At 38.1% G+C, this 11989-nt stretch overlaps 1 protein-coding gene across 3 annotated transcripts in view; it reads right to left on the reverse strand.

Annotated features, from left to right (window-relative positions):
* Positions 1–11579, reverse strand: part of tp63 (tumor protein p63) — a 39715-nt gene extending 28136 nt beyond the window's left edge. For all 3 annotated transcript variants that reach the window (XM_032571247.1, XM_032571249.1, XM_032571250.1), the window contains exons 1-3: positions 11527–11579; positions 6038–6166; positions 5809–5938 (exon numbers count right to left, since the gene is read on the reverse strand). In XM_032571247.1, the coding sequence (XP_032427138.1) occupies positions 5809–5938; positions 6038–6166; positions 11527–11579 (312 nt within the window). The remainder of the gene's footprint in view (positions 1–5808; positions 5939–6037; positions 6167–11526) is intronic.
* Between the last annotated feature and the right edge of the window lie 410 nt (positions 11580–11989).

Raw genomic sequence — 11989 nt, forward strand, 5'->3', positions numbered from 1 at the left:
CCTGCAGGTCAGCCTGATACAAAAGGGAAAAATCAACACTTGAAAAAGCTCAATCCAGAGGGCCGAGCCGACGCTTTGGAGAGAGACAACTAGCTTAGCTAAACAAACTTCTAATTAAGCTGAAACAATACAGATTTGTAAGATGCAGTTAGAGTATCTGGTGTTTGTTGTAGAGAACAGTGGCTTCATTCATGCTGCCGGATCTTTAGCTGTCTGATTTAATCTATGAGGTGCTTTGTTCTGCATAATGTACCACAAGACAAGCCATCATACAACTTTACCTTAAGCTTTGAATTAGATCACATATACATACATACATACATATAGATATATATATATATTTCAATGTGTAATAAAAAGTAAGATATTAAAGGTCAGTTTAAACGGTGCAAAAATGAAATGCAGCAGTGTGAAAGGATGTATGGCTATATAGGATCTGCAGGGGGATCAGCAAATCCAGGGGCTCAGACAAAAGAGGCTTTTCTAAAGTTTTTTTCCTCTTTAAGAGCCTGTTTCTAAAGTCGGCCAGATTAGTTTAGTATCAGGTGTCAAGCTGCAGTGTCTGGGTAGGCACAGACACCTGACCTAAACACACAGCAAGCTCTCATCCCGTCTGACAGACGCAAGCGCTCAATGGAGCATCACTTGGGTGGCGATCCTTCAAATCAGCTCTTCCATTTAAATCTACTTTAGAGCAGCGGTTTCCCGGTAATCTGTTGGCCAAAAATAAAACACAGTTTGGTTTATCAGAGAGCAAAATCTGCATTTGTTTGACCTCTGTGACAAAGAGGACTGTTACTGTAAATCCCTTAAAAACTGGACAAATTGACCATAAACCTCACAAATTAGTCTTTGCTGTCTAAAGACTCTACAAAACAAAAAGAAAAAAAATAAACAGAAGAGAGAAGAGTGGTGTCAAACCAGAATCTATACAATTTCCTCTGGTGATTGGCAAGTCAAATCCTGGAAAAACACGTAGAAAATGAAGACTTGTCTTTGGGTCTATGAAGTGATAATGGCTGAACCGAATAATCGGTTAATCCAATTAATTGGGTTAATCGTGATGAATCGATGACTGAAATAATTGCCAACTAATTTAATAAACAACAAATTATTAACTGGAGTATAAAGAGTCAAAACAAGATAAATAAAACCTTCTTTGTCTGAAAATATATTCTACCCAAAACGTCAAGTGGTAGTTTTAGCTTCACTTGGTTCAAATTCTGTAAAAGAAAGAAATAAATAAAAATAATCAATGTATTAAGCATGTTTCCTATCCAATTGCTAACTGGTTAATCCAAAAAAATAAACAGATCAGCCCTACACATGTTGATGTTAGGATAGGTAGCAAACATGCATTCTTTTCTACATTTCACTAAAGGAATACTCTGTTTCTGCAATTTAAACAAAATGCTTATCTTACTAGTCAAAAAAATTATTAGATTGTTTATTTGCACCTTTTGATGTATTTCTAGTAATGTATAATAAAAAGGCTCAAGTGGTGAAATGAAACATTTGCAGAAAGTGTTATGATTAATCGTCAAAATAATCAATTAGTAAAATAATTGGTAATTGAAGCCCTAACAGAGATCAACCAAAAGTATCAACTTAGCTATATTTGTAGTTGATGTTAGGAAAATTAACTTTGAATCATACATGTTTTGAATTTAGTAATATACTAAATCTGAACAAATGCAGAGGGAACACTTGCTGGATACAGATTTATAAAACAATATGTACTTGAGCCTTTAAATATCGTCCGGTTCCTTTCTTCACGTTTTAAAAAAGTACAGTTTAGAAAATAAGTGACAGGACTGTTCTGTTGGACCATGAGAAGCTATTATGACAAACAGCTGCGCCTTAAAAACACCTCTTCACACGCCGGAGGCAAACTGGCGGAGCATTAAAACTCTCCATCACGTTCTGTTTCTAATCCAGGTTAAACGTCAAGCTGTGCTCCACGATGCTTTCAAAATATCAGAACTAAGGTGGGTGACCTCATTTCTTTTTTCCCAGGTAAAACGTAGGGAAAAAAACTCAAACATCTAAGGAAGAGTGAATAGAAATGTATCAATAGCTTTGACTATTAGTTTGTACTGCTAGGATAAGAGCTGTGCTTTGTTCAGTTTAATAAACGGCGTAAAAAACGTTCCTGCGCTCCAGCTCAGAGCGAGGGGGGAGGCGGCGCGGCAGAGGTGTGGCCAAACAGCACAAACCCCAACACAAACATGTAATTAGATCTCCGGGACGCCGTGTGTCGATTGAGTTACTCCGCGGTGAAGCCGTTTAAACTCTGACCTGTGACAGAAGAGGACCTCATTCTGTCAGCTTAGCCGCTGCATCTTCCACGCACAGCTGATCAGAGCTTTATCTCCCGGTTAAATCAGCTGTTTGGGCCCGGGACAGAGCCTCTCTCCAGCCGCTATTCCTGCAACATTCCTCATGTTATTCAATCGTCTCCTCCCCCGCACCACCACCTTCTCTTTTCCGACCCCCACCTCTACCTGGAGAAGCACTGATAGATGGGAGCGGAGACCTCTGCAGGAGAGGCAGGTGCTGTGGTAAATTCTTGCCCTGAAGCTATAGAAAAGAAAATCCAGAATAAAAAGGAATTTCAGATTAAACACAAACCTTACAATGCAAATAGTTTCCCCCCGGGGTGTTTGAGCGGCATAAGAGTGGAGAGAGAGATTTTTTTAAAAAAGGGCCACACCTTTTCATGAGTGGAAGACGAAGGGGGATAAGGTGAGGTCGGGTTTGCCCACCGCAGCTTTTAATCAGAGCAGACTTGATAATAACAGTCGTGGCTTGGTGACTGGCAGGCTGCCACGGATGCTCCCTAAGTTGCTGGCATGCCAATCACTGAGCCACGCCCCTCTTTTGGAGTGGAGGAAAGTGGGTGGTGGGGCCATTAATCACCGGTTCAAGAGAGCACACGCCCCCTTGGGGGATGCACAGGAGTAACATCACTCAGCTCCTTAAACAGAAATTTTATTTGCTGTGGGTTTTTTTCTTCTCCCTCTCTGGCTGGACAACGACATTCCAACACAGGGAGGGGAAAACACACACCATCTCCAAGGAGCAAAACCGACAAGAGATCATGTGGCGCATGCTTTATTAAATACTTATAGGACATCTAAACATGCACTTATGTTTTCATCAATTTAGTTGAAACTTAAAACTAAACCAGTAAGAATAGTAATATTTCACTATGAGTGGAAATGTCTCTATTCTTATGGGATTCATTTTTTCCAGGGATGCACCGATCCACTTGTTTCACTTCCAATACTGATAGATATCTTTGGTTTAGTATCGGTCGAATCCGATCCAATACAGAAAAACAGTGTTGAAATGAATTAAAAAGTTTCTCTCTCTCTCTCTTTTTTTTAACGCAGATATAAATGTAGTGAATTACAAATGTATTTGATAACTCTGCACCAGTACAGCACATTTAAATACACCAACAGCTTCACAAGCTTGGCCAAACATGTAAAAACAACTTTAATTCGTTCAGTCAGTGCAATTAGGAGTATAGCAGAAAATGTAAAATAAATTATACAGCAATTGATAAAAACAATAGGGTGGCTACTTTACTCAAATGTGTAAAAAAAAAAAGAAATGCAACAAAGCATCTTTCAAATGGTTCAGAAATGGCAATTACGAATTCTAGATATGATGTGAAATAAATAAATATTCATTGACGTCGCTCGGAGCACAAAGCATAGAATTAGACTGAATAGAGCTGCCCTTATGGATCTGACATATTGTCACAATATCTGATCTAGAATAATTTTTCAATATTGAGACCGATACAGATATTAATATTGAATCGGTGCATCTCTAGTTTTACCTAGCAACCACATACTATTTATAATGATTCAATAATAATGTAATGTTGTTGACTGTGTGTTCAAATATATGACTTTGTATTTTTGGGGTTTTTATGATGTAAAACACTTTGAAAGGCCTTGCTGTTGAAAAGTGCTACACAAATAAAATTTGGTTGGCTGATTGATTGAATGATTGTCTGTGTTGTTACTCCCGTGCGAATCGACCATGTCAGTAATTTATAAAGTAAAAATTTCAGTAAAAGTTGAAGTTAATCTCACAGTGTGTTAACGTCATATCCAGGGGATCTCTGTACATTTCAGCTAAATCTCAGGTTTCGGTTGTACTGTGAGAATGCGCCACCTACACAGCAGACGTTGGGGAGTCATTTATTTATTACATGCTTATTCTGTGTAAATAGAGACAAAGTCTACTAACTTACTGTTATTTGTAAAAACGTACATACTCTAAATTTTTTCACATTTTGTCACAGTGAAATAAAAAATATCAATGTATTTTGCGCTTGTTTATTTTTACATTATCATAAGTATATCATATGGACCCCTTAATACACAAATACTTGTTAGATTTTTATTTGTTAAAATCTTTGAAATTCACTTTCCTTTGGGTTCTCCTTCACAGTTATCCTGTACATTACGTAGTTTGCTAAACTGCAGTTTGTGTTTGTAACTTAACAAAATGTGAAAAGGTTAAGAGTATAAATACTTTTGCAAGGTGTTGTATACATTGAGGCTTCGTGTGTGACAAGGACAAAGAAAAAAACAATGAAAATGCAAAATTTAAACAGTTTTTAAATGTTTTTTTTTTTTAAACGAAAAGATATTATGCTTAAAGTGACAAGCGCTAATAAAGCTTAGCCTAGTTTGATTTTCAGACTGGAGGGGATCGTGTGACAATCTAAGTGCCCATCCAACCATGAATGCAGTTTGTGATCTACTGTTCTCAGGAGCCGGGGGGCCACCCAGGTTAAACGCAGCTCAGTCTAGATGAGATAAAATCCTTCCTGACAACATTTCAGACAGCCACAGATAAACCGGCTTTCTCACAGCTCTGCTCAGATCCTCATTTACACAACTAGGTCCAAAGAAATTCCACTGCTAACATGAAAAATGAAAGCAGAAAGAGCTTTAGCATTGAAAGTCCTAGTGAGGTATACTGAAAGTGATTTCTGATGGTGGGTAAAGAGACAGACATTACACTGTTCATGTGGCTGAAGGCGTCACAGCTTGAAAGAAAGAAAGCTACAGAATGTTACTTTTACAAAAATATATATATGTTTTACATTGTTGTTACAGTGTAATTTATGATCAAATACACAGCTGCATCAGAAATAACCAATTAGAGCCAGGAGGAGTGTGCTGCACTGTCAATCACCCTAGTGTACACCCTCCAACTTGCTCTCTGCTAGGTTACAGCTGGTTCACCTCAGCATAGCCTACTACAAATGCTAAAGCTAGTTAGCACAGCCACAAATGAGAGTGGATATACGGTTTTCCTGGAACAGCAAGTTGTTTCTCCACCATTAGCACATTGAGAAGCACATACATGAGATTGATTGACAGTCCAAAAACCCTGGCTCTGATTGGTTTATTTTGATCAGGAGTGGTGGATTTTCTCAGATGCCAGCAGTAGCACTGGGAGGAGATAAAATTTTTTCACAGATTGTCTATCTCTTACCGTACTGTCACAACATGATGACAGTTTGAAGACGTAAAAGATATTTTGTAAAAGTTCATACTGCAGCTTTAACAGGTCCAAAAACAGATTTGAACATTTCTGCTGTGTTTGTATCCTATTGGAAAAATCACCTGACTTGCTGCAGTGCATATTTAAAATTGCAGTACTGTTTTGTTTTTCATTATTGCTGCTTCTCTACATCCCTCAGTAAAATGAACTCAGACAGCAGGTACAGAGAGTCAAAAACAACTAAACTCATTTCTGTGAAATCGGCATACTTACAGAAACCACGTCGTCTGGCTCATGCATCGTTATGCAGTCCATACTGATCTGAATGGTGTTCCCCGCTGAGCCATCAGTCGGACTCTCTGTGAAGTTGAGCTCAATGGGCTGGACTGAATGGATGGTAGACCTAAGCAAGACATAACAAGAACATTGTTCATAGGCACTTTTAAAAAAAGGATAATTGAGATGGGTTTTTTTTGTTTGTTTTTTTATCATATTCACTCACTGGTCCAGCATATCAAACAACTGGTTAAACACATCCTGACTGAAGAAGTCAGCCGTCTGTCCCGGCTGGCTCATGGTAGTAAATAACGAGCCTTCTCTCCAGGACAGCAGAGATGACGGATCCCTGAGTCTGCAAAGAGAGACATCTTTGTCAGTCAGTTATCTTACAACAATCAATTATGTAATCAGGTTTTGTAGAGCGTTTTAATTTGTAGTTTTTATTTTTAAAAAAGGTGTGCAGTCAGCAAACAGAGTCAGAGTTGATGTGCAGGGCTGAGATGTGGCCACCCAGCCAGGGGGAAGAAAGGAAGGAGGAGTCCTGCTGGCAGCCATTCGTGAAGTCACATCCATTGTGAAAAAGTCAGCCTGCATAATACTGAATATTTGTACTACACATAATGGTGATTATGCACCATTCAGACAGAGGCACTTTGACCTGCTCCCCTGAAACATTACACCTGCCGCGGAGCCCGGCCCCACCATTGTTCCTGCTGGAAGCGGCGTGCGCGCTGCAGTCTGAGGCGAGCGGAATTCCCCCCGTGGTCTATGCGATAGCGCTGCCACCGCTTCTGGTATGTGTGTGCAGCCGGACGAGCCCGGGAGGTGGGCTGATGGGGCCAGCCGTGATCCGAAGCTGGCACTATTTTAGGTTTTGGAATTCCCCAAAGCTGTGCGATGAAGGATATTAATACCTGACTTAAGAAACACAGGCATATCTAATGAAGCAAAAAATTCTAATTATCCGCCAGACACCCACGGGGGACTGTAGAGTTTCAGATGAGGGATTACGTTTCAGCTTGCAATGTCAAAAAAAAAATTATAATAATACTGCGGGTGCGATGTTTTTGTTTTTGTCCTGCTGATGAGTAAGCTCTTCAGTGTCACACTTTTGTAGTTGGAGAACAAGTTTGAAGCTTGAGTTTATTAAGTGCACCGACAATTAGAAACTCCACATTGCTTTGGGTTTAACCCTGAAAGGACTTCAAATTGGATTCAGCAGGTTGGTAAATGTCTCCTCAGCTGGTTTTATTTAGCAACCTGAACCACTGCACACGAGCTCCACCACTATTGTTATTGAAAGCTGAATAATAACACTTCACAACACTAATCTGTCACATCTTTCTTCTGTTTATGAAAGTACAAAAGGAAGCAAATTTTGTGTTCTCACAAATCATGTACATAATAAAAACTGCAACAGTAAAGGCTAGTGTGAATCGGATAGCTCTACACTGTGTAAAGATTCACTAAAACAGGGTTTTTAATGAGAAAAGGCTTAAATCCACTTGCAAAAGTTCAAAAATTAGAAATTTTGAACAGTATTTTGAAACCTGTCAACTAAAATCAAGCTCAGCTCTGAAAACCACACTTCCACACAAGATGAAATTAGACCACGTCTAAACCAAAAGACTAGGTCAGATCCTGCTGAAACCTGAGGTGCAGCAGGTTTTTAAAAATTTAACTATTATAGTTTTTGAAAGTGGCCTGAAAATAGTCCAAATGATCCAAAAATTACAAAACAGAACATTACTTCTAATTTCACTTCATTTTAATGCCATGACTAAATTGCCTAATGGTTGAACTGGCTGTGTCATTTCCATGTTTAAATTAATTAAATCATCTACTTATCTTTTTGGAATTCTGACTTTAGGGGAAATTCTTGTTATGAATGGGAACATGGGAAATGTTTCTGTATTTAGAAGGAAACTAGTCTTAAGATTTTGGCATTTTCCAACAAGTTAGTGGGTTCTTTCATCCTCTTCAACCTAGTATGTCCTTTTTGATACTTTCCTCCACTTTTACGACACCTTATATAAAGTGGTTTGGATTAAAACAAACGAAAAAAAGACATACTTTTTAACTTTAACTAATACAATAAAGGTTTCTCAATAATACACTGAGTGCTAAAGAATCTGTATTTATTCTACTATCTGTGGTTTTTAACAAGCAGACGTTTTATAGAGTATTGTCAAGAAAGAAATCGCCTCCCATGTGCCTCATACTGATAAAGTACTACTGTTTTTTATAGAACATTTTGTAAATTAATTGTGGAGCCATTCTGCTTAAATTATAATTTAAGCTTAAATGGGTCATATTTTTAGAGACGAAATAAGTCTTCCTTTAAAATAAAAACAGGCGACATAGTTCGTGAATTAGCCAATGAATGTGCTTAACTTTTCTTTGGCGTACAAGCTAGGACAACTAATTTTAAACTGAACTGAACTTTTATTCCACTGGGTGTATTAGCATATGTTTTTAAAAATGACGAAAAGCCACATTTACCTTCAGCAAGTGCTTTATCCACCTGAATACCATAAATATTACAAAAAGCCGCTCGGGTTTTCTCACTAAGCTAATCGCACGTGACAAGCCTAGCATATTCGGCTATCTCAGAAACTCTTTAAGCTAACCGCACTAATATTAAAAAAACATATAACTTTCCTACATTTCCCCCCTTAATTGCACAAAATGGAGAGTTTGTGTGACTTTGACGTATTTTTTTCAAACTACGGTTATGAAATTACCTGTAATGAAAAATGCAATGCACCGAACGGCCAGCGTGTTCGAGGATGTCCTTGAGGCCTGCTAATCACTGATTAGCACGCTAAGATTAAAATATCGCGAGATGATATCTGTCGCGATATGTAACAGTTAGAGCTAAGCTGAACAGCAGATGGAGAACCTGTGACATGTCTGTTTGACAAAGAGAGCAGATAAAGGTGTGTTTTTACCAGGGCTTTAATAGTGTTAAGCTCTTTTTAAGTGCAGCTTTAATCCTCGGTCTTTTATGTCAAACTAGTTTAACAGTCATCTCATTATTCTGAATAAAACTCTAATCTTTCTCCCTCGGCATTTTATTTTGACCAGTGACAGTACAGACTGCATGAATTAAAGTAGAGCATCAGGTTTATAGTGAGAGAAAAACAACCTCCAATACATTTTTAAATCATTCACATCATACATGAACAGCTCAAGCTTACTCACGTGTGGCTTGCTCACTTTTTGTAATCTAGTTTCTGATTTATTAAAACAATATAATACTACTACAACAATGTCATTCTACAGACTAGGATGTACAAATTTCCCCTTCACATTTCAACATTTAAATCAATAGGTTTTAAAAATCCACCCCTTTAAAAAAGAGGAAAAAAATTATTAGAACTGAACTTGGAAAAATGACATTTTACAAAGAACAATGTTGTTTAATGGAGATATACATGGCATAAAGTAATTCCATCTCTTTCTTTTAGGGTTTATTTCTATAAGATTTTTTTGCTTCTCTTTATTTCATGTAGCAATTTAGTTTTGCTCCACTGGTTTGGAGGGTGTTATCCCTTTTTCTCGCAGTTGGTTTCTCTGCGTTTGGGTGTCGGGTTACTCAGAGAGCTTTCCAGGTAGCCAGAGGCAAAGGCTGTTCAGCATCCACTTAAACACAGCGCAAGCGCCTCCAGACGAGACAGGGCCAGAGGTCACCGCTAAACAGGGACGGCCATTGTCTCTTGGCAGGTTGGGCACAGCGGCCGATGAAAATGCAATCAAAACAAACAGCCTGGGCTATCGGGGGCCCTTCTCCAGTGTCGTTATTAATCACTTTTCAAAGGCTTTAAGAACCGTCTCCCCACTCATCCGTCAGACCCGACTGGAAGAGGGACATGACTGCAAAACAATAGAAAGCCCCAGTGTCCCTTCCCTCATCCCCTTACTTTTAGGGAGGCGAAACAGTTAAATGGTAGTGAAAACATGGTGGTTTGTTCATTCGGGGGATAGAATAGACACTTCTAGAGAAAAATTCAATCACAACAAAATGAAGGCTGCCGAGCTTTACATTCACAAAGACAGTCTGAAGCGCCACTGATCACAGCTTTACTAAGAAAAACTAAGAGGAGATTTTCTCTGGTCTTTTTTTTTTTAACAGGAAATTTAAATGGCTGTTCTTTTTAACTTGATGTGCTAACAGACTGTGGGGACATTCTCTATTTCCATAGAAACAAGGAACGAACTCTGCTGGAATAAGCCTTCTGGTGTAGATTCGGTAAGAAAGGATGAACAGATCGACAAGTACATAGACCTGGAATTAAATTGAAAAACATGAAGTGATTTAAACTACTGAGATGTTGATGAATTTGTAATGATTTACTGCACTTCTAATCACGAGACTTAGATCATTGTGCTAATGTATTCCAGCATATGTTCAATTTCCAACTTTAAAGTGGAATATTTATATTTTTTTTTGCTTGGTTTTCTATATAGATTTATACTGTTTGGCTTGTTTTATCTGCTTTTTTCCTTTGAATAATAAAAGTTTTATTATTCTTTTATATTTATATATTTATATTTCCAATCAATGTTCTACCTTGATATTCAGTTCCTTGCTTTTTTAAAATAAAAAACTAAACTAAATAAATACATACATACATTTTTCAGTAATTGATTTTATATCACTGTTCTTTATGGGTTTTGTTTTGGGTTTTTTACCAGTATTATTTATTGTTGTTTTTCTTTTTCTTTTATTAACCTGTGTTTTTTTGTTTTTTTTAAATGAACTTTTACCTATTTTCTTCATTTTTCTGTCAAAGTTATTTAATTCTTTTGCATTATTTTTTATTGTGTTTTTTTTTTCAGGAAATATATATATTTTTTTATTTTATCTTTTTCCGTAAGCATGTAGCTACTTCCAGATTTTCAGAATAATATGATTTAAGTTAAGTTTTGAGCAGTTTAATTTGCTTATATAGCACTGAGATGAGCATCTCAAGATAAAAGGGTCCAACTCATAACCAGTAATGTAGAAATATCAAATCAGCCCAGTTCAAATAAGCACAATCCAATCATATAGGCAGATTTAAATTCAAATGCATACCGTTCAGCTAAATTAGGGCAGCCAAATTCAGGTGGTAAAATAATACCAGTTTAATGCCAAAGAGCCACTTAGTTTCTCATCACACAACTGTAAAGTTACCATAATATAATGACATATCATCCTAATCATCACCTTGGTAAATAAAGCTGTCAAAGGGTTTCATGGACTGAGAAAAACCACTGAACGAGAAGCCCCCTTATTAAATACTCTTTGTTTTTTACATAAACTTCACGGTTTAATCCTCTTTAAATAATTCATCAGATGAAGATCTTTGGGTACGGTTTTGTGTCTGCTATCAGCCCTAAATACCCGTCCACACTACCACTGTTGCCATAGGTGAGCCACACATAAAAATATATCAGGACCAAGCAGCAGCTGAGCATCCGGGCAGACGCCACTGTCGTCAGGGCGCTTTGGACCTCCATACACACTCGGCATCAAACAAAGGACACGACGTTCCCATTATTAGCAATTAACAGTCATTTCCCCCCCAAGCAAAGCTATTAAGACAATAGTAATAAGAAGCATCAATTTTCAGTGCATTTGTCGTTGTTAATCGACAGATGCACTGATTTCAGTCGGATACTCATGAAAAGTCTCATGATATCAAAACTGTTTACGCGAGTACTTACCGACGAAATGGAAACTCTGGGTAATACTGCAAGGCTGCGTAAGGTGAATTCATGTTGTCATGCCAAACTTCACTTTGAACCTGCTTGTCGTGAGCGCTACGTGAAGAAACACCGGTGCTTGAGCTACAAAACCAAACTAGGCTTACAGCAAAAACAAATGACCTCCACAGACATTAATAGATTACAACTAAAGAGGCCTCGGTTAAAGTGCCGCGGGGTACAGTGCAGAGTGGAGAAAGTTTCAGAGATGTTTTGAATTTAGGTATTTTTTTTCTTAGGCTGCTGCGCTGATAGGAGGGGCCTTGGCTGACCCGCTGACCAATCCCCTGCTACAGTTGTACAAGATATCACTCACTCTCTGTTGCCAGGATATAGATATCAAGCAACTACATTTGACCCCTGTGCCCCCCTCCAGCCCAACACACACACACACACACACACGCCCACACACAGACGACTACAG

This window comes from Xiphophorus hellerii, chromosome 9, assembly GCF_003331165.1.
Source record: "Xiphophorus hellerii strain 12219 chromosome 9, Xiphophorus_hellerii-4.1, whole genome shotgun sequence".
In the NCBI taxonomy this organism is placed as follows: Eukaryota; Metazoa; Chordata; class Actinopteri; order Cyprinodontiformes; family Poeciliidae; genus Xiphophorus; species Xiphophorus hellerii.